Source organism: Microcebus murinus, chromosome 16, assembly GCF_040939455.1.
Source record: "Microcebus murinus isolate Inina chromosome 16, M.murinus_Inina_mat1.0, whole genome shotgun sequence".
Classification (NCBI taxonomy): domain Eukaryota; kingdom Metazoa; phylum Chordata; class Mammalia; order Primates; family Cheirogaleidae; genus Microcebus; species Microcebus murinus.
In genome coordinates, this window is record NC_134119.1 from 51,153,561 (window position 1) to 51,176,037 (window position 22,477).

General features: G+C 50.8%; 1 protein-coding gene across 6 annotated transcripts in view; it reads left to right on the forward strand.

Annotated features, from left to right (window-relative positions):
- The window catches only part of GAK (cyclin G associated kinase), a 70,567-nt gene that overhangs the window by 24,213 nt on the left and 23,877 nt on the right, over nucleotides 1-22,477 (forward strand). For all 6 annotated transcript variants that reach the window (XM_075992919.1, XM_075992920.1, XM_075992922.1 and 3 more), the window contains 12 exons: nucleotides 3,101-3,190; nucleotides 4,504-4,639; nucleotides 5,031-5,143; nucleotides 7,284-7,374; nucleotides 9,027-9,150; nucleotides 13,669-13,718; nucleotides 14,372-14,520; nucleotides 15,274-15,396; nucleotides 16,142-16,275; nucleotides 20,241-20,435; nucleotides 20,755-20,872; nucleotides 21,458-21,537. In XM_075992919.1, the coding sequence (XP_075849034.1) occupies nucleotides 3,101-3,190; nucleotides 4,504-4,639; nucleotides 5,031-5,143; nucleotides 7,284-7,374; nucleotides 9,027-9,150; nucleotides 13,669-13,718; nucleotides 14,372-14,520; nucleotides 15,274-15,396; nucleotides 16,142-16,275; nucleotides 20,241-20,435; nucleotides 20,755-20,872; nucleotides 21,458-21,537 (1,403 nt within the window). The remainder of the gene's footprint in view (nucleotides 1-3,100; nucleotides 3,191-4,503; nucleotides 4,640-5,030; nucleotides 5,144-7,283; nucleotides 7,375-9,026; nucleotides 9,151-13,668; nucleotides 13,719-14,371; nucleotides 14,521-15,273; nucleotides 15,397-16,141; nucleotides 16,276-20,240; nucleotides 20,436-20,754; nucleotides 20,873-21,457; nucleotides 21,538-22,477) is intronic.

Sequence of the window (22,477 nt, forward strand, 5' to 3'; positions counted from 1 at the left end):
TGTGCAATGTATCCCTGTAAGCCAAGACCTGAGCAGGCACCACCACGCCAGAGTCCCACGGGCTGGGCTGGGCACAGTGGCTCACGCCTGTAATCCTAGCACTCTGGGAGGCCGAGGTGGGCGGATTGCTCGAGGGCAGGAGTTCGAAACCAGAATCTAACAGACTGGTCTTGCTCCAGACTGCCTGTGGTGCTGGTTGTGGGCACAGAGACAAGTCAGATGGAAGATTGCACTTCAGGTCATCCTCCTCCCAGATCTGGCTCTAAATGTCTTATGGCCATTTTTTTCTTGGATTTTTTTTTATTATGGTAAAATATAACAAAATTTATTATTGTAGCCTTTTGTTAGTATGAATTCTGGTGGCATTCACATTCACAGTGTTGAGCAACCATCACCACTGCCCATTCTGGATCTTTTTTATCCTTCCAAATATGAGTATTTTTAAAAAATTATTTAGAAATATATCTTCATGGGAGACGTGGCAGCTCCATCCAGGAGACCCCTGCACAGCTCAGGACGGTATGGGTGGGGCCCGAGTGTGAGCTGGAGGGAGAAACCCAGACAAAAGGGTGTGAAACTGGCAGGGTGTCCTTGGGCTGCCTTCTTGGTGAGAGCCCAGACCCAGCCAGCAGCACCCATGCGCAGCAGCAATGTCAGGGTCACTACCTGTGGCACTAAGAAAATAAACCCAAGCAGAGGTTCAGGGTTTCTTTATATTAGGTCATTAAATATGAAATGTCCAATTAAGAATCAAAAGTTTAATTTATTATATCTCAAACAAGAAACAGTACAATTAAAGTATGCACCTAAACTGTTGACACAGTTTTGCCTTCTTAACAGTAGCTTGCTTATACCAACAGCAGAGAAGCGTGGAGAACAAGTGGCAATGAAATCATGAAAGGTGTTTTCCAGAACTTATTGAGTACTGAATATTTTTTTTTATTTCGGCATATTATGGGGGTACAGATTTTAAGGTTTCAATAAATGCCCTTCCCTCCCTCTCCCCACAAGTCTGAGTTTCCAGCATGATGAATATTTTTCCTTGCAAAAAATGGTCTAGAGCCTAGAAGAAGGGGTAGTCAGTGCAAGGTCTGCTGAATATGGTAGATGATAGTTTCCAGGTCCAGCCTCAGTAGTTTGAGCAGTGTTGTTTGTTGGACACATAATTGAACGTTGTCTTGCAAGAGAATTGGCCTGTCTTTATTGACCAATCTTGGCTGCTTCATTGCAAGCATCCTCATCATTTCATCCAAATTGGTTGCAGTAGACATCCGCCATAATCGATAATCAGGTTTCATAGTGGATACCAGCACTGGACCACCAGATGCCATTAGCTTTTTTTTAAATGAATATTCAGTTTTGGACCGTGTTTTGGCACATCATCTTTATCCTAACCATTGTGCTAAATGCTTATGATTGTCAGAAAGAATGTGTTTTTCATCACACGTAACAATACAGTAGAAATGGTTCACCTTTATGTAGTGACAGCAAAGAAAGGCAAGCTTCGAGACGTTTTCTCCTCTGATGCTCATTTAATTCATGTGGAACCCATCTATGCAGCTTCTTTACCTTGCTGATTTGTTTCAAATGGTACAATAGTGTTATAATAGTAATGTCAAACTTTGCTGCTAATTCACATGTGGGTTGAGATGGATTCTCTTCCACTACAGCTTTCAGCTTTAAAATCACCAGAACGGAACTTCTCAAACCATCGACGTACTGTGCGTTTATTGGCCATGTCCTTCTCAAACACTTTGTTGATATTTCGAGCTGTCTGCTCTACATCGGTTCCATGATGGAACTCATATTAAAAAATGATTTCAAAAAAATTGCTATAAAAAGAAAAATTTGAAAGATAATCACAAGCCAAATGAAGATGTACCTTCACCAAAACAAAACAACAACAACAACAACAAACAAGAAGTGTCAAAGTGAAATGTCAGAGATAGCAACTGTCAAACTTAGTACTTAGGGGAATCAGACATTCCATACTTAATAACCTAATAACTCCTATCCCGCCTCCACCAGCAGCCAGGACCAGGAATGTGTTGTCAGATCCTGTGTTGAGAAGTCTCTGGGATTATTCCTTTTCTCCTTCATTGTGATTCTGTAACTCTTTTAAAGCACATTTGGGTTTATCTATCCATTTATTTACATTAAGAGACTTTGTTTTTTGAACACGCGTCAGGCTTACAGAGCAGGGGTGGGAAGGCACCGAGTTGCCCTGTGCCCCAGCTCGCACTCATTGCAGCCTCCTCACTGTTCCTTGGTTCTTACTCCTGGGTCTCTCGCCCACTCTCGTCAGTTGCTGTGCTGTGTCTTGGGGTTGTGGACACTGAGTTCTGTATGAGCCCATGTCCTTGTGCAGGCCTGGTTTTCAGCCAACTGTTTCACCATCCTAAGCGAGGCCACTCTTGAGTAGCAGATCTTCAAGCAGAGGATAGTTTATTCTCTGTTCTCATTTTCTCATTCTGTTTAATGCTGTAACTATAGGGGCCTGTTTGCCCACTGATCCCATGTGAATCCACAGTCTTGGGGCTGGTGTTCGTGTGTTTGCCATGCACTGAGATTCTCTTTTTCCATGTGGGTGTGTGACCTACAAGCCCCTCCCTCTGTATGTTTGTGTGTCTTTCAGTTTTTAAACCTGAACTAACCATGTAAATTTAGTTGAGTTATTTCTTCCATTGTAGAAGTGTTCTGTGTCCTCTACTAGAATTCATCTGGAAGCCTCTTTTAATATAGCACTTCCTTTTGTACACTAGAATAATGTGGCTCATAAAAGCTGGTCTGTTTTCAGCTGTTCTGGAGTAGGTTTCTTGTGTTAAGTGTGACACACCTCTACTGAACAAACAAAACAGATGTATGGCAGGTGAATACTTTGGCATAGTTATTTTATTAAATGTGGGTGGCCATGAGAGATTCATGGAAATTAATCCAAAGGGAAAGGGCAGTGGAGGTGGTGAGTAGGGCCCTGAGGTATTTCTGGAACGTACAGGAGGAAAGGACACCATGCACTTGGGAAAGTTGCAGGGCGTTGATGCAAAATAAAAAGTACTGCTCACATATAACTTTTCCTTTGAAATATCTGTTTTTTCTTCAGATCACGAGGAACACAACACCCATGTATAGGACGCCAGAGATCATAGACTTGTATTCAAACTTCCCGATCGGCGAGAAGCAGGATATCTGGGTGAGGTCCTGGTGCCTCTCCTGGCAGTGCCTGGCTCAGTCCTCCAAGGAGACCCTGTCCTTGGCCCAAGCATAGTGGAGACCGGCGTCTGTCCTGGCCGTGGGCAGCTGCAGCCTGGTCTCCTCTGACTGAGAATCAGCAGGTCCCCTTGGCCTCCTTTCTCTTTTACCATTTCTTTTTCTTTTATCTTTTGTTTATCTTGTTAAGAATCACTCATTACTGCTTTTCACAGAGATGACTGGAGTAGAATTCATTTGGTTGGTGTGCTGGTGTGGAACTGAGTTGACCCAGGAGTCTTGTGCAGCCGGATCCATTGGGTGGACATTATGTCTTGTGGTGCTCCTGGGCTCTCCTCTCACTTCATGGCAAAGCTCTGCCCACACACTGTGCTCCTTTTCCCTCCCTGGTGTGGCTAGAGCCACCAGCGTTCACCTGGGACCTGGGAAAGCACCTGCAACTCTGCACCTTGGACTTCCCACTCAGGGTTCATAAGGGTCCCATGTGGGCCCATGTTGACATTTTGCATCTGTTCCTGGGATCCTAGGTTGAGAACCTTTGTCTTTTGAGATGTGTGTGAGATGATGGGTACCCACCTATGTCCTCATTAGCTGCTATGTCTTGGTTGCCCCAGGCACGCATCCCAGCAGGAAGACACCCCTGACTTTGTCAGGTGTCCTGGTATGAACTTTTACTCTTAGCTGGATAAAATCTTGATGTTGAAGTAACCACTGCTTCCTCCTGTGGGTTCCCATAGTTGGGTGTTGTGGGTAGAATGACCCCTCCACTGATCCTACAGGCCTCATTTCTATGTGCTCTGCTCTGCTCCTTTGCTCTATGTGTAGTGTTGCAGCCAAAAAATGCCAGGACAGAGCTTGTCTCCCACATTGCTTTGGCATTGCTCTGCCATCACTGGGGATGATGGACGTCTGCCCCTTACACAGCGAGGTCTGTGCTGGTGTCCCACTAGCCCCAGAGCCCAAATGCATGAATGTGAGAACCGTTTAATTCTGAAAGGGACATTTTGATCTAAAATAAGAGTTTGGAGTTTATTTACAACTGTAACCTAGATAATTTTTTGTGGTGCATAAGGATGGAAAAATCGAGCCTTCCCCTGTTGTGGGGAGGGCTGTTGCTAGCTCTCTTAGGTAGGTTGGCCTTTGTGTGTCACAGCCAAGTCTGGCTTGTCTGTAAAACCAACAAAAGATGGAACCCATGGAAGGAGCCCCCACCCCAGCTGCTTCTCTGTGTCCCAATGCAATCCCATGTCCTCATCCCTGCCAGCCCTGGGCACTCAGCCTCTTTTCTCCCCGCAGGCCCTGGGCTGCATCTTGTACCTGCTGTGCTTTCAGCACCATCCTTTTGAGGATGGAGCAAAACTTCGAATAGTCAATGGGAAGTACGCGATTCCTCTGAGTGACACTCAGTACACCGTCTTCCATGACCTCATCCGTAAGTCCCTGTGGTAGATGCTCCAGGCAGGGGCTGGAGAACAACCTTCCTGTTAGGTGTGGGTGTTGCCCACTGGCTGGCACTGCCATGTCTCCCACTTGTTACCGTTGTTTTGACAGCATCCTTGGGGGGGGGCTTTTCAATGGAGCTCTCATCTACTCACCCTTAGGTGAATTTACTGTGCTTTGAGTGGTGGTTTGATGACTTGGTTCAGTTTTGTTGCTCTTTCCTTCATTGTTCTCTCACTTGCTTTTTAAAGTCAGTGAGTGTGTGAGTGAATGGCCTTTGGTGCCCTGTAACCTCTGAGAGCAGGTGGTACCATCCCACTGGGGACCCCAAGGCTCATGATGCAACTTGAAGTAGAGCTCATGCCACTGTTGCTCTGCTGCAGGTGCCATGCTGAAGGTCAACCCAGAGGAGCGGCTGTCCATTGCCGAGGTGGTGCACCAGCTACAGGAGATTGCAGCTGCCAGGAATGTGAACCCCAAGTCACCCATCACAGAGGTGAGGGTGTCACAGCCGCACAAAGCACTGGACTCCAGGTGTTGCTTGGAATCATGTTCTCGCATCACCCTGAAGACCTCCCACCCCATTCACTGTGGAGTGTCACAGCCCCTGAGGGCTCACAGCCTGTGCTCAGGGAAGGGGCCCCATGGCAGCTCAGGGTCAGGACCGAGGAGCACCCCTGGGGTCATGCTCTGGATGCACTGTCCCCAGCCCATAAAAGCCCCAAGGGTTGCTCTGTAGGCTCCTTTCTGGTAGTTCTTCCTCTGACTTTGGAGTGTGAGTTATTTTTGTGTCTCACAGTCTGGTGGGCAAGCGTCCCGGCGTGTGTCAGCTGGCCCTGTACTTCGAGGTCTCTGAGCTGTGGCTATCCCAAGGCTTGGCCTGGGAAGGGTCCCATGGCTGCTGGTGGCATTCAGGGCCTGGCAGGCTGTTGGACCGAGGCCTCACACAGCTGCGTGTTCTGTGAAAGTAGTGGGCCAAGAAGACATCAGTGCTAGGTGGCCAGAAGACGCCCTCCTGGTCTTTCTGACCAGGCCAAGGGCAGGCGGGTCATCACCTTTACCAGATTCCCGTGGTCAAAGCAGGCTTGAGGTTTGGCCCATACCAGAGCAGGTGGGGTTTCTGGGTGTCTTTGGGCTCCCCCCATCACCACCACTCATACACATGGCTCAGGCTCAGGTCAGGACTTGCAGGGTCCCAAAGGCCTCCAGAGTACCCCCTGCCAACAAGCACCACCCCTCCTCCCATAGCCCTCTCATCTGTTACTCTGTCCACAAATTCGAGCTGCCCGGCTTCCATGATGCTGTTCATCTCTCCAGTGGGGTTAGGCCCCTCTGCCAGGCGACCCTTGCTCAGTGACCCAGACTCTCAATTGCCATATCTTGGGCACTTTTCAGTTGGATCCTTTCACTCCATTGTAGCTGCACACAGGACTTTCCAGGGCCCTTGGCACAGAGCTGGTGAGGGGCCAGCTCTGCTGTTGCTGAGGGATGGATATAGGGCTCGGAGGGAAAGGTAAAAGTTGCTGACCTAAGTCTCATCTGTGGACAGGGGACCCTGTGAGAGGAGGTCAGTTTGGAGTGAGTTGAGGGTTTGCAGTTCCTGCTGGGGTGGCAGTGGATACACAGATCTAGGGGTCAGGGGCTGCAGGAATTAGAGTGTGCATGGCGGCAGGGGCTCTGGCAGCCAAGGTCTATGGGGGTTGCAGTGGAGGGAGTGCCCAGCCTGGGAGCCAGAAGCATGTTAAGGTGCCAGGTACTCTGCAGTTGGAGAATTGATGTTGGGGACCTCATCAAGGAGCTGTCCTGGGGGTCCAGGTGGGGTGGAGGATCCGTTTCAGAGAAAATGGAAGTGGGGAGGGAGGGAGCTCCAATGGCTTTGCTGTGCAGCAGGCAGGCTAGCACCTGCCACATCCCATCTGCTCTCTGGCCCTTCACAGAAAACACCTGCTGACTCTCCCCAGAGGTTGCGGGGAGCCCTGGGTGTGCAGGGGTGCTGTGTGGGCAGGAAGTGCTGCTGCACAGATGCAGGCCTGGTCAGCTGTACCTGATTGCTCTGCTCTTAGCGCTTCTAGATGAGAACTCGGGGGCAAACATCAAACCCCTGCCCAGGCCCACCACAAAACACCCAGTCCACAATGGGCCTGAACTCAAGGGGAGGTAAAAATACTATCGTTTCTGGCCTCCCTCTTCCCCCCAAGGAGGCAGCAAGCCTCACGGTCCACAGAACCTGGGCCCTGAGATGAGAGAGCACTCCGGGACTTGGGGGCACTGAGTCTGCTTACAATGGTTGAGCAGATTGGGAAGAAATGGACAGAGGAAAAGGGATAGAGCCTGTAGCCTGCAGGTCTGAGGTGTCGGACCAGGACAGAGGGTGCTGTGAGGCAGACACATGCTGAATCTCTCATGGGTCGCCTGTGAAGGTTTATCTGTGTGTGATCTACCTTGTGGGTCAGATTGACTATTCAGACTTGTAGGAAATCCTTCCCTTGGACTTTACAATGAGCCAGGTAGACAGGACGGGCTGTGGGGTGCAGGTGCTGCGTGCTCTCTCCCTGACCTGGGCAGGTGGGAACTGTAGCTCTGACTCTTGCCAAGGTCCATTCAGGAACTGACTTCTCTGGTTCTAATCATCACAGCTCCTGGAGCAGAATGGAAGCCATGGGAACACTGCACTATCCCGAGGGCCACCCCTGCCTGGAGGCCCTGCCAGCAGCAGCTATAGTGGAGGTGGGTACGTTCATCCCACCCCGGGAGGGCCAAGCCCTACAGTCCTTCTTTCATGGGGCTCTCAGCCTGGGAGCTATAGCAGTTCACTGGGACTAACAGAGCTCAGCAAAGCTGGTGTCCCCATGCAGTTCAGGACAGAGGAAGGGTTCAGACAGAAACTGACTGAGGGAAGAGCTGTGGGACAGGATCCAGGTGTCCTTACCTAGGTGGTGGTGTGCAGCAGCACTGGGCAACAGTGCTTAGGCTATCGCCACCTAGGGAGGTGGGCCTGTGCCCCAGCATCCAGGGCGTTTCTTGGGGTCAGGCATGCAGGTCTGGGCCCTAGTCCCCTCCCCTCTGCAGTCAAGCTGATCCCAGTCGCCCAAGACTTCATCAGACCACATTGTGTTGTTGGCTGTCTCGCAGAGCCTAAAGCCCCTCCTGGGGGGTTACTCCATGTTCTCTCCCAGAAGCTGGGGACAAAGGGCCAGGCTTGCTTTGGCAAGGTTAACCCTTTACCTCAATAGGCAGTGACCCTGAGATCATAGCATGTTAGAGGTGCCTGGGAGGGAAGAACTGGGGGGGGGGGCAGGAATCAGGCAGCTGGGGCAGGGGCTTAGGGGAGGGCACTCAGACTTGGGGGCAGGGGCTCAGCAGGGGTGGGGTTCAGACAAGGAGGGGACTAAGATGGGGGAAGAGCTCAGATAAGGTGGGGTCCAGGTGGGGGTGGAGCTCAGTCAGGGGAAGGGCTGAGATGGGGAAGGGACTTGGGGGAGACACTTACATAGGGGTGAGGGCTCAGCGGGACTGAGGAGATGGTGCCAGTGGTTTGGGTGGGGTCCCTAATGGTTGAATAGCCTTCCTACTCTTCCACCTCATGCTGGTGGCACCAGTGATGGGCCTGAGTGTCCCTGGAGGGGCCTCAGCCTATGGGGAACTCTGAAGACTCAGGGCAGGGATGCCATGTGCTCTTGGGGCTGTGTGCCAGGAGGCCTCTGGAAGGTTCTCAATGGAGCCACTGGGGCCCTGACCAGAGCAGAACAGCCAGGACATGGCCTTGAGAGGCGCTGGCTGACTGTGACCCTCCTGATCTTGTCCCCATGTTCCCATTCGAGTATGGAAGGACTCACCTGGGTCTTCACCTGTTTCCCTGGGAGGGGCCCAGCCCCAGCGGTGGGCCAGCCAAGCCCTGGCACATACACTGGCCTATGTGGCCTCCACTGGGTACAAAGAGAGTGAGTTCTGAAGGGGCTGCGTTCTTTGGGATGCTTGGATCTTCCCAAGCCTCTGTGTCCTGTCTGCACATGGGGCAATGGGCAGCAGTTCTCTGTTTATACCAACTTCTGCCAAAGCCGCCTTGATGCTCTCACTCCAGGGACCCTGTAGTTTCAGGGTCTACTTCCCTCGGCCACCACTGTGTTTGTGTCAAGGGCAATCAGTGGCAGCCTCAAGTTGCAACCCTGAGGCTGACCTCCCTGCCCACAGACAGTTTCAACCTGAAGCCATGTCTGAGGTGCCCAGAGCAACTACTTCCCCAGATCTCTGGAAAGGCTGAAGACAGGGCTCAGACCCATCGGTGCCAAGGGGGGCCGACACTCTCTGCTCCACACTGCATATTAGGAGATGTGGGACTACGTGAGCCCATGGCCAGCTGAGACCATCTCTCCCTGCAGGCCTGGCTCTGACGGAGTACGACCAGCCCTATGGCGGGTTCCTTGACATTTTGCGGGGCGGCACAGAGCGACTCTTCACCAACATCAAGGATACGTCCTCCAAGGTCATACAATCCGTTGCTAAGTAAGTGTGAGGCACCCAGGCAGTGTGTCTGCTGGGCTTTCTGTCCAGGCTATAGCCCAGACCCTCGGGCCCCTGCTTCCCATCTTTGCTGTGGAAAAGCCACACAGGATCCCTGGAGGCAGTGGGATAGCATTCTCCTTGTCCCAGGGGGTCGAATGTGTCCAGTGCTCTGTGGAGTGGACAGGTCCCTTTCTGTCAGCCACCTTGCATGGCCCTGTGGTGCAGAGAGAGGGCTGGAGACCCACCCTCAGGCAGCACTTGGCCTGTCGTGGTTCTTGCTGTGGCAGTGCCCCTTGTAGCCAGGCTGTCCATTTTGGCGTGCAGCAGGTGAAGCGGCTGGGCACAGCAACACCTCCCTATATGGTCAGTTAAACTTCTCACTGTTCAGACTTCCAACAAGGTGGGTTTGAGTATGTGGTTATGTGGTCACACTGTGGGTGGGATGATCTGAGGAGAGTACACATGTGTGCAGATGGGGGGCCTGCCATCCCCGACGTCAGCCTGCAGCCTCTGGCACTGCTCATGGACCACTGTGGAATGTTACAGAGTACAGCCCCTTCTGTGTCCTTGGGGTCCCTCTGCTGACTCTTCTGAAGGGGCTGAATGCTGGGGGTGCCTAGGTTGCCCTTGCTGGCCGTGGTTGCCTAGTGCAGCTGCCACTCCAGCTTAAGGGCATTGGCTATTTGTGGCCACCATGTTCCTTTCTACAGTTGGTCAGACCTTTCGGCCTTATCTTTGTTCTTTCTTTTGTGTTATGATCCTTGCTTTGTGTCTGCAAGCGTCCACAGCACCAAGCAGATATGTGTATACTTGTATATATTTCTGAGAATGTGCATGTGCATGTGTGAGCATATGTGTATGCTTGAGTGTGTGTGTACATGCGCAAGTGTAAGAATATGCTTGTGAACATAAATGTGAGTGTGCTGTGAGTATGCTGTGAGTGTGTGAGTACATATGTGACTATGTGTGCTGTGGGCTGTATGTATGTCATCCGTCACACTATGCACTTTGTCCCTCACATGACCTTTTGTGATGAGAAGAAACTTGGTCTTGGGCATGTTTTGTGTATCCCTGGGGCAGGGTGTGAGTGTGCACCTCTGGGCCCCTACTGCCTACCTCGTAGCTGAGGGAAAGTCAAAGGAAGCTCCCCTGGCTCCTGTGCCCAGCCCTGTGTCTGCTGGGCCTGGGGCTGTGTCTCCTCAAGGTCCTAGCTGGTATTTCTGGGCGTGAAATGCCAGCAGGGCTGGGTGTAGACTGGGCAGAGGTGAGGGCCTGGTACTTACCCGCTCGCATCTCTGGACAAAGGTGTGAGGTAGCAATGGGGCTGAGCTGTGGGGTGTTCTGTGTGTGATTCTGAATGCCCTTCTCACCACTGGCTGGAGCCACGGATGGCATGACCCCAGCAGGGCAGGGTGCAAGGGTCCCGTGGCTGCAGTGCTGTGTCTGGGTCCAGGTGTTGGCTTAGCCCACTTGGTCACCATTCATCCTGTCTTTATCTTGGTCCCACATCATCCTGACCCAGATATGGTGTCCATCTGGGAAGGTCACACAGTTCCATGTTGTGTCCTTGTGGATTCAGGACCTGGGGACTCCTGGGTTGCAGCCTCCAAATGGCAGTGAACAGGTGATTCCTGTGTGTGCCCGCAGCTGCTTGACCTCACTCTGGAAAAGAGAAATGGAAATTAAGCCTAGACTGAGACGTCATTTCTTACCAGTCAAGTGGGTAGCAGGAAAGCAGAGCCCTGGGCCTCAGCAGCGCGGTGTCCAGGACTGGTGGCTAAGAGAGGCAGGGAAGTGAGGTGGCAGAAAGTGAGTGAGGTCCCAGAGCCCCAAGGTGGAGGGGCTGGTTCCCTCAGGGGCACAGTGGAGATGGGATAGGCCAAGTGTGCACGTGTGTGTGCGCGCGCGCTCGTACTTGTGTTCACTAGAGCAGACCGCTGGGTGAACAAGCAAATAAATGTAAATAACTACCTATGGGGGTGGAGGCAGGACAGTGGTTCGTTCTTAAATTTATCTGATTTCATGACTTTTGCTTTAGAACTATGGAAATGTCTTACGTGATGAAAAAATAAAAGTACTTTAAAAATGAGTATTGATCTAAACGAGCTGGGGCCAGAGGAGACCCGGGAGGGTTAGGAGACTGTTCAGTGTCATGATCAGAGTAGAGATGGACAGGGAGAGGAGAGATGTGCGTCGGGGTCCCCCCTGGAACCCCAGGTTGGGTGATTTGCCAGAAGGACTTGTAGTTACTGCCATGCTTTATTCCAGGGAAAGGACACAGCACAGGCAGCAGAGGGAAGAGGGTGCATGTGGCAAGTCCAGGGGAGCCTGGTGTGTCTTCAGGGTCCTCACTCAGGTGTCTTCCGACACATGTTGTTGCCAGCAGCGAGCTATGAAGGTGCTGTGGGTGCCATCTGCAGGGAGCCCTGGGGCCATTGCGGCAGGGCCCGTAGGCAGCTCTGCTGGCACTAGTTGGACTCATCAGTTCTGGGGTTAGTGGGAACCCTCCCCAAACCCTCCAGATGCCAGCCCAGGGTCAGCTTTGCAGCCAGCCTTCCCCGAGGATGAGCAGTCAGGCCTGCTGGCATGATTTGCCTCTGTTCAAAACTCGTGCTTAAGATGGACGAGGCTCTGTAAAGACATGCGTTGACTTAGAAGTAACAATGAATTTATCATTTTCCTGGTGTTCCCTCAGCTGCCTCACTGCCTCTGGCTGCTCTTTGTCCCACAAGCCAGGGCCACAGCCCGAGCCCTGAGTCTCATTCTTCCCTGCCCGTGTCAAGTGCAGACCTAACATGTGCGTTCCCCTTGTACACTTGCCAGGAGCCAACACAGCCAGGCCCACGTGGTGCCCCACCTTGTGTGGGACGAGATATTACAGATTCCCGAAACTGTACGCAAGCAGTGCCCGCCTTCCCATCATGCAAGTCATCACGCTGTGCTCACTGTGGCACCCTGGGATGCGGAGGGGCCCTTGCCCTGTGTGTAGAGCGGGCCTGGGCCCTACCCCTCTGGTGTACCCTGTGCCACACCTGTCCAGGGACTTGGTTGTTCTCATCTTTTGCTCTTTTTACTCTTGGGCTTTTTTGTTTTTTTACTGTTTTTTTTTTTTTTTTAATGTTCTATGTATTAATTCTTTTTGTGAAAAAAATATATCAAATACTTTGTATTGGAGTATTGTTTGTCTCCTTTTCAATGTCTTGTCCTGTAGACAATTTAAATTGAAGTATCAGACTTACCTGTACTTCCCTGAATGTCTTCCATTTGTTGTCTCATTTAGGAAGCCTCTATATCCAAAGCTAGCATTTAAGTAGATATAAACAAGTTTTTTAAATGTTTAAAAATATCATAAATTTTTATTTTTTTCATTTTATAGAGACAGGATCTTAGTCTGTCACCTGGGCTGGAGGGCAGTGGCATCATCAAAGCTCACTGCCTCCTCTAACTCCTCAAACTCCTGAACTCAAGTGATCCTCCCAGCTCAGCCTTCTGAGTAGCTGGGACTACAGGAATGCTATCACAGCTGGCTAATTTTAAAAAATTTTTAAGGTCTTGCTATGTTGCCCAGGCTAATCTCAAACTCCTGGCCTTAAGTGATCCTCCCACCTCAGCACTCCCAGAGTGCTGGGTCTATAGACACAAACTATCACACCTGGCTTATATTTTCTTTTAATGGTTTTATTGTGTATGCTTAGGACTTTAAATCCTTGTAGACATTACTTTGGGGATTTTTTTTGTTGACTCTCATGTGCTTTGGTGGGAACAGCTCTTCTGCTGATGGCCAAGCCGTAACTGCTCCTGGTTCTGTCTCTGGGAGACTTTTCAGTCCTTCAGCTTCCTGCTCACTAGTGGGAGAGGCTAACCTCCCTCTGTACCTTGCTTCCCAAGAATGTCCTGCCTGTTCTTGCACAGCTGTTTCTTCAAATTAATTTTAGAATAAACTTGTCAAATTCCCTGTATCATCATGTAGGATTTTGAGCTGTGTCCTACTGATTTTATGGACCAAGTTAGGGGACACTTGGTTGATAGATTATTGGCTATGGCCACAGTTTGGGCATCTCCAGCACTTGGGCCCATGTTGTCTTCTGATGGTGTCTGCTGGGTTCCCTCCTCGGGGGGAGGGCAGAGCAGTGGCCACTTGGGGCACTGTCCTCAGGTTGCCAACCACACACAGCTCCTTCTGCTCTTCAGCCTGTCCCCGCCGCCTGTGTCACCATCTGTCCTCCAGACCAGCCCTCAGTGTGCCTTGTGGAGCACACTTGAGAATGGCAGGGGACAGTTAGAACCCTTCCTATTGGGTTCATCCTCTCGACCACTCACAGGTTATGATTTCTCTCCACTTCTGATGTCAGCTGCACGTGACACATTCACATGCACACGACCTTCCTCATGGGATACAGCCTAAATAGGGAGAGCCTCCATGGCTTTTCCAGGACTAGGGCTCTGGTTTAAGCCCTTATGACTTAACTGTTTGAGTGTTTCCTATGATAGATAACCCAGTGTTCTTTTTATTTCCAGCTATGCCAAGGGTGATCTGGACATATCCTACATCACATCCAGAATTGCTGGTACGTTTGCCGGGTTATGCCATAAGACATACTCCTGTCCCTGTTGTGAGAGCAGCTCATGGCACTACTGCCTCTACTGCAGCCCTGCTGTGCATCTGTCAGGGAACTAGGTGGGGCAGCCACAGGGACGGCAGAGGTGCCTCTTCCCCGGCTTCCTGGACAGCCACAAGCTTGCCCACAAAGTGGCCTTGGCTCCATCCTGGGTCTGTGTCCAATGGTTGGCCCAGCTTTTCCTCTGGTCTGGCACCTTCTCCAACTGTAAGCTCTCCAGGAGAATGATGTGAGGCCGTACACGTCTAGGTTGGATCTTCAGGCCAAAAGTCAGGAGAGCTCATCCTGAGACTTGGAGACTGCTGAGCACCAGGCTCTCTAGGCAGGACTTCCCATCCGGAAAGCTCTCTCCGGGAGTCCTGGTGACCAGCTGACAGGCGTGTAGGTAGGTCCGTCCTCTCTGGTCAGCTTAGGCTGGGCATCCAGGAGGGTGGGGAGGGCCTGATAGTGGCCAGCTGTCAGGATAGTGGCTGGTGAAGCTGCCCAGACAAGTTCCAGGAGGAGTGGGGCCCTCAAGTAGGCAGCCTAGCTGTGAGGCGAGCATAACCTTCTAAGGACAGTGGTCACCCCACAGTGGCTGACACAGGCCTGCTCTGTTCCAGTGATGTCATTCCCAGCAGAAGGTGTGGAGTCAGCAATCAAAAATAACATAGAAGACGTGCGGCTGTTTCTAGACTCAAAGCACCCAGGACACTATGCTGTGTACAACCTGTCCCCGAGGACGTATCGGCCCTCTAAGTTTCACAACCGAGTGAGTAGCCCCCGGTTTTGTCTGGGTGTGACTTTGGCAATTGTTGTCACTGCATTAGCATAGGTTTTGTGATCATCCTCCACTTAGTTGCAGCACTAGATTGACCTTCGACCTTGTCCAGCAGACAGAGTGGGTGGAGTCAGGCAGGGCTCTCACGGAAGCGATAGGGCTAAAGGGGCACTGGGGCATGAAACAGGTGGGGCATGTCCTGAGGGAAGGCCCTAAGCATAGACTGAGAGAGAGGCTGGCAGAGCCGATTCTGTCCATTGAAAGTACTGTTTGGCCGGACACAGGGTGGACCTTGTGGTCCCAGCTACTCAGGATGCTGACGTGGGAGGATCACTAGAGCCCAGGAGTTTGAGGCCAACCTGGGCAACATAGCAAGACCCCATCTCTAAATAAAAATAAAATGCTCTTTGACAAATCAAGGTCTCCCCCTGCCTGCCCACTGCTTTTCACCCACCAGAGGGGGCATGAGGTCACACAGTTTTCTTGGTAAAATATTTCAGACATGAGATACTTTTCATGGTGTTTAAACTGACACACAGCACAGGAAAGGATAGACTGAGTTCTTCTTTGAAAGGCAGCAACAGCTCTGGCACACAAACACTGTAGCACAGAGGGAAGGCACAGCAGGGGCCCAGGACACCTCATTGTGATGTCTTTCCCTCATGTGCACAGAGGACAGAGCGGGCTCCACAGCCCGCTTCATGCTGGCGCAGCACCCAGCTGAGCAGGGCCCTCTCTTTGCAGGTCTCTGAGTGTGGCTGGGTGGCCAGACGGGCACCAAACCTCCGCAACCTGTATGACATTTGCAGGAACATGCACTCCTGGCTCAGGCAGGACCATAAAAATGTCTGTGTTGTGCACTGCGTGGTGAGTACCAGGGTCACCGCTCTGTCTCTGCCTTTTTCATTGAATTTTATAGTTTCACATATTTGTTGAACAAAAACCAAGGACCAGTTATATGTTAGGTATTATTTTTAACCTTGGGGGTGTGGCAGAAAAGAAAATGTAGCCAGAGAGAAGTCCCTGCATGTAGAAAGCTTTGGGTCTGGTGGTTTCCCGCCCCTCCTAGTGGTATGTGCCACTCTCGAGGTCTTCTCAGGGCCCTCATGGTCCCTACCTGGCCTGGACCGGCACAGCCCAATGCTGAGGCCGTTCTGCCTGTCAGGACTCTCCCCAGCCCCTCCTTTGCTATGGCCACTGAGTCCTCACCTCCAGCTCTCCTGTCCACAAAGTGAGGATTAGAGGTTTGTGAGCCTCACGGGGAAATGTGCCTGGAAAGCACATTTGGCATTTAGCTGCTGCCATCGTGGTGGTGGTGATGAAAGTCACACCAGGAGTGACAGTAAAGAGGGTTCAGTGAGGCTGCCGTGTGGGCGGGGCTGCTAGAGAAGCGGCCGGCATGTTCTCTGTTCAGGAGCCTGTGTTCTCTGTTGGCCTCTGAGTCCTCCCCTCACCAGGCCTTCTGTGTGAGGTCCTAAGCGTGTCCCCAAATCAGAAAAGACCAGCTTAACATCATTCCCTTAGTGACATGGTAGGTGGAAGTTCATGGGACCTAGAGTCCTCATCCCACTGTGTGCGAGAGGATATGAGTGAGCCTGTGCCTTTGTCCTAGGACGGGAGAGCCGCCTCAGCCGTGGCTGTCTGCTCCTTCCTGTGCTTCTGCCGGCTCTTCAGCACTGCCGAGGCTGCTGTGTACATGTTCAGTATGAAGCGCTGTCCACCGGGTATTTGGCCATCCCACAAAAGGTACCGTGTGTCACTCTGTGGGGACGTGACGCCACCTGTGCTGTGTTTGGTGCATTGTCACTGTGGCCAGAGCCTCCAAGCTTGGTGCCAACACATGGCAGGCCCCTCACAGGGTGGGTCAGCACCGCCGTGGCCCAGACCCGTGCCCACAGGGACCCAGTGAAGAAGCACTACTGTTGTCTCCGGTGGGGACTCCCACTGTGGTCCCCTGAGCTATGTGTGCGCAGCACCCCGCCCGGCACCTACACACAAGGCTTTCCAGCAGGCACTCGCTGGGCAGTGGGACAGCTTCTCTGGGTCCTGCCCTCCACAGGAGAGTTTGGTAGATGCCACATGTGAAAGTGCTCTGGACCATCTGATGCCATGCACATGTAAGGTTTTCATCCTGTGAAGCACTTAGTTTCTATGTTGCTCACATTAGCTCGGAGCAGGCTCTCTTTGGGCAGTTTAAAGGAAGCAACTCCTTGTGGCTGTGAACAGCTCTGTCCCCCCTCAGGGACTACTCCCTTCACCAACCAGAGATGTTGCATGTTCACTCTGTGCACTCTGTCTATCCCCTGCAGAGAGGGACTTTCAAGTGTCTAGATCTGAGGAGTCGAACCCAGCATGGACCTTGCTCTGGGCTTAATCTTAATGAGGACTTGGGGTGGGGCTGGGTGGTTTCCTTCCCTCTGAAGGAATGGGTTTTAATGGAACAACAGAGACCTCAGGAATGGGTAGAGCACAGGAGCAAGCGCCTGATGCCACTCCCATGCCCTGCCCTGGTGAGAAGGAGAGGCCTAAGTCAGCAGGACTCTGTGTGCATCATCCTTCTGCTCTGCACAGGGCACAGCCTGTTAACTGCCAGTGGGTGCTGTTTCTACAGCTGGCGGGTCCTGCCTGGGGGCAGCGCATTGAGGCGCCAGCATGGTTGTCAGGCTGCCATCCTGTTGTGTCTTCTGTGTGGCCCCAGCAAGGGCATGCAAAGCAGAGCCCGTTTGTACATGTTGAGTTAAAAGCTACATATGCTCTCTGATTCCACATGTGCCAGGGACCCTTGTGCTGTGCCTACTGTCTCAGGGGCCTGCTCAGCAGGGTGTCCAAGAACCACGGAGTCTCATTTCCCATTGTGTGTCTGGGCTCCTTCCTTGGAGGTGCAGAGAGGCATGCAGAGTGTAGCTTCCCTAACAACTGGCCAGACCTTCAAATTCATGATTTCATTTCATCCCTATTGGGGGACTGAGATTGTAACTCCATCAGCTGGCCCCAAATCTAAGGGGAGCCAGCCACCTGTAGGGAGAGATACAAGTACTTGCTGTCAAGGTGGACGTCACTGGAGCCCAGAGAGTGTCGGGTCAGTGAGGGCCATGTGTGCCTCAGCAGGTGAGCAGAGCCTCAGGGGTGGCAGGACATGTCAGAGCACCTGCCCTCTCGAGGCTCTTTCTCCACCAACTCCACCGTCTTCACGGGGCGCTCATGGGATAGACCAGAGAGGGAGGCACAGACCCAGCCTGGATCTTCTCTTCTGCCCCTCAAGGGAACATTGAGACTCTCCTTAAAATATCATGATCAAGGTGCCAGAGACCCTCACGGTACAGGTGAGATGGGTGTCTTGTCGGAGAGATGGAGACCCCAAGGAAGAGCCAAATGGAAATGCCAGAAATGAGGATGCACTCAGTACAGCCAAGGCATAAATCAGTGACCTTGGAGGCAGACCAGCGGGTGTTACTCAAACACAGACAGAAAGGCACAGGGGAGAGCAACTGAGCATGTAGTAGCTGCCAGGCCTCTCAGGCGGTCCAACATACTCATAACTGGAATCCCAGAATGGAGAGGTAGAAGCATTGGAGAAATTATGGCTGAGAATTTTCCCAGATCCATAACAGATACCAGTCTACAGATCCAAGAAGCTCAGAGGACACCAAGCAGGGCTGAAAACAAAAGAAACACATCGAACACCTACTTTGGCATATCACACTAGTTCGACCTGCTGCAAACTGAACACGGAGAAAGTCTTGCAGGTAGCCAGAGGAAAAAGATGTATCCATGTAGAAAAAGATGGGTGTGAATTATAAAATTCTTGTCAGAAACCCTAGGGCAACCACTACAGATTTTTTTAGGTGCTATGATTAATAAGTAAATAGAAGAAATAAAGTAAAAGCATAAAAAATGCTTAATCCAAGAGAAGGCAAAAAAAAAGAAAAAAAAGAGGGAGAGAGAAGAAAAGCTAAGAACAGATGGAACAAGTAGAAAACAACTAACAAGGTGGTGGATTTCAATCCAGCCATGTCAGTTACTCAGATTGAACTTGAATGGCCTGAGAAAAATAGTTAAAGGAAAGGGACTGTCATATTGGATAAAAAAGCAAGGCCCAAACATACACCGTTTGCCAGAACTCCCCTTTAAACATGAAGGTAAAGATAGATTAAAAATAAAATGGTGGAGGAAGGTTGTATTAGTTATCATTTCCTGCATGACAAACTCCAGCATACTCATGGCTTGAAACCGTGTGCATTTATTCTCACATTGTTTCCATCAGTCGAGATCCGGGCACTTGATGCTTAGTTGGGTCCTCTCCTCTTAGTCAAGGTATTTGCCAAGCTGACTCTCTGAGAAAGGCTATTCCTTTTGCATTTTTGAATCTGCTTCCAAGCTCACTCAAGTTGTTGGCAGAATTCATTTGCTTATGATTGAAGGACTGAGTGTCCTGGCTTCTTGCTGACCATCAGCTGGACACATCCTGTAGTCCTGGAGGCTGCGGACAGTTTCCTATTGCCAGGCCTTCAAGAAGAGCCTCAAGAGCAAGTCTGCGGCGAGGACAGGGTGCACCCTCATCACAGAAGTGGCATCTTTCACCTCTTGTTGGTCAGAAGCAAGTTGCTGCTCTTAAGAGGGCGTTATAGGCTGGGCGCAGTGGCTCACGCCTGTAATCCTAGCACTCTGGGAGGCTGAGGCGGGTAGATCACTCAAGGTCAGGAGTTCAGAACCAGCCTGAGCAAGAGAGAGACCCCATCTCTACTATAAATAGAAAGAAATTAAGTGGCCAACTAATATATATAGAAAAAATTAGCCGGGCATGGTGGTGCATGCCTGTAGTCCCAGCTACTTGGGAGGCTGAGGCAGGAGGATCACTTGAGCCCAGGAGACTGAGGTTGCTGTGAGCTAGGCTGACGCCACGGCACTCACTCTAGCCTGGGCAACAAAGCGAGACTCTGTCTCAAAAAAAAAAAAAAAAAAAAAGAGGGCGTTATACAAGGGCATGAACACCATACATGAGGTGGGAGACAGATCCCCTGGAGTTGTGTGCCACAAAGATGCACCATGGAAACACTAGCCGTGAGGAAGTCAGAGTTGCTATATCAATAGCAGATAAAATGGATTCAAAAGTTATAAAGCAACAAACTGATAGAATTGAAAGGAGAAATAGATTCATATTTATAGTGCAGACTTCAGTGTTCCTCTCTCAGTAGAACAAGTAGATAGAAAACAGCAAGGACACAGAAGAACTGAACTGTTCCACCAACCCACTAAACTTACCTGACATCTGTAGAACATTCTACCCAGCAACAGAAAAATAAACATTTCTTTCAAGTGCCCATGGAGCATTCAACCAAAAAAGATCGTATTTTGGGCCAATAAACGTCAACAGATTTTTAAAAGTCAAAATCATGTAAAATATGTTCTGAGGCCGTAATGGAATAAAACTAGAAATCAATATCAGAAAGGTATCTGGAAAAATCTCTAAATATTTCAAAATTAAACAACTTATTTGTAAATAGCCTATGAGTAAAAGAGGAAGTCTCAAGAAATTTAAAAGTATTTCAGGCTGGGCTGATTGGGAGGATCGCTTGAGCCCAGCCATTCCAGGCTGCAGTGAGCTATGATCACATCACTGCGCTCCAGCCTGGGCGAGAGAACAGAGAATTTGAACTGAATGAAAGTCCTTAAATTTGAAAGGAGAAAAGTTCTATCGTGTCTGTCCCCAGGTACATTGAGTATATCTGTGACATGGTGGCGGAGGAGCCCATCACACCCCACAGCAAGCCTATCCTGCTGAAGGCCGTCGCCATGACACCGGTGCCACTGTTCAGCAAGCAGAGGAGCGGCTGCAGGCCCTTCTGTGAGGTCTACGTGGGGGGCGAGCGCGTGGCCAGCACGTCCCAGGAGTATGACAAGATGAGGTGAGTCTGCATATGGGGCCTCCTCACACAAGAATGTCAAACCTCTATCTTCTGACTCCTCTGGAAAACTTGTGAAGACCTCAGTCGAGACTTGGACAAATGTTTGCTGAGGCAGATGCATTTGGAAACGCAGTGGCAGTGGCAGATAATTTGGTGCCATGGTCATCCAGAGAAGAATTTGTGGGTTTAAGTCCTTGATATTATACTTAAGAAGATCTCAGAATTCTTGCTGTAGCTCATGGTTCTTTGAAGTTTGCTCTTTCATTAGAATGTTATACTTTCTATTAAGTGAACAATTTCTCATCATTCTGTCCTTTAGGGAATTTAAAATTGAGGATGGCAGAGCAGTCATTCCCCTGGGCACAACAGTGCAAGGAGATGTGCTTATTATAATTTATCATGCAAGATCCACCCTGGGAGGAAGGCTGCAGGCCAAGGTGAGTGACTCTGGGCCTGCTTGAATCTCTGGGGAGTCTACAGGGGCCTCTTGGTGCCTGACCTGTGCCGTGCTGGCTCCTTGTCAGTTCTCATGGTAGATCCTGGGTTGAGCTAGGTATTTGGTGAGCATGATTAGTTTTCATGCAATGACTGCATTTGTGGTCTCCAGCACCCTCTGTGGAGCACAAGGCACAAGGGATTTTAGCCTGAAAAGTCTGTACCTTCCCCCAAGATCATTACAGGACTGCAATCTTCTTGGGGTGTTTGCTGGGCTTTGGCCTTGGGGATGCTCCACCAAAGGCCCTCAACCCACACAGATAGCTTCTCAGGCTCCTCAGCTCCCACTGACCCCACCCTCACCCCCTAGCATGTGGCACAAGGGCACTGACCCTGAGTCCTGTGTGTCCCCAGTACCTGGAGCAGTGCACAAGAACAGAGAGGTGCTCAGAGCTTGTTAAACATGAACCATCTTCCTGTGATTTGACACCTGTCATTCTTAAGGGGGAGGATCTTTTCTGTGACTTGAGGATTTGGTTTTTATCCTCCTCAGTATGCAGGCTCTCATGTTTGCTTTCTCTTGACAGATGGCCTCCATGAAGATGTTCCAGATTCAGTTCCACACCGGGTTTGTGCCTCGGAATGCAACCACTGTGAAATTTGCAAAGTACGTTGGTGTCATGCTGGGCTACAGTTGGGAGGGGCAGATGCCAAAACTTACGCAGGAGGGTCAGACCAAGGCACTAGAGCATGGGTGGCAGATGGCGTGAATGTGCCCTTGGCAACATTGGGCTCAAGTCCTAGGCCTGTCTCTAGAGCCGAGTGTGTTCAGTTTCTAGGACTCCTCAGGTTGGACTAAGGCAGCTTTCACTTTGCACCTTGATGACTTTGGACTGACCCTGTGTGTGTTCCTTTTTGGAATTTAGCCACTTATACCTCGATGTGCTATAACCAGATGAATAGTGTCCACTGCATTTTATTTTATTTATTTATTTTTTTGAACATAAGTTTGTGCCTATGTCCACTGCATTTTAGCAGAAGTGTTTTGAGTCCCTGATATGTACAAACTGCCCTACTGGGTATGGGGTTGGCGATGGCAAGATGCTGCCCCTCTTGTTTGGAGGCCACAGTCTGGTTTTAGAGACAGATGAGTGAGCACACTGAGTGTAACCTTCAGTCTTACACTGATGTCAGAGGCCCAGCAGCACACACCTGGCCCTCAGCAGGTGGCAGGTATCACATTACAGCTTACGTGGCAGAATTCAGGCTCTAGGCAGCTGGCCCCACTGAGCCAGGAAGTGGCAGAACAGGTTTTCACACTTGCATGTTTTGATTCTGACTGGACGTCTTTCTCCTCAGTCACACACACTCTTACCAGGCAAGACAGAATGGAACCAATGTTGTTCCAGGAGGAAGAGGGGACCTATCCAGGGGGCTCCAGAGACAGCTGCGTAGCTGTCCAAGGCCTGTCGTTGTCCAGGCAAGGCACTCTTGTTTCCTACCCAGTAAACAAAGGGAAAGGGTCCCTTGAGGGCCTCTGCACTCTCAGGCAGGGGAGGCGCTGGCCCGGCCTGCCCCTTGAGTGCTCAGGAAGAGCTTGCGCCTGC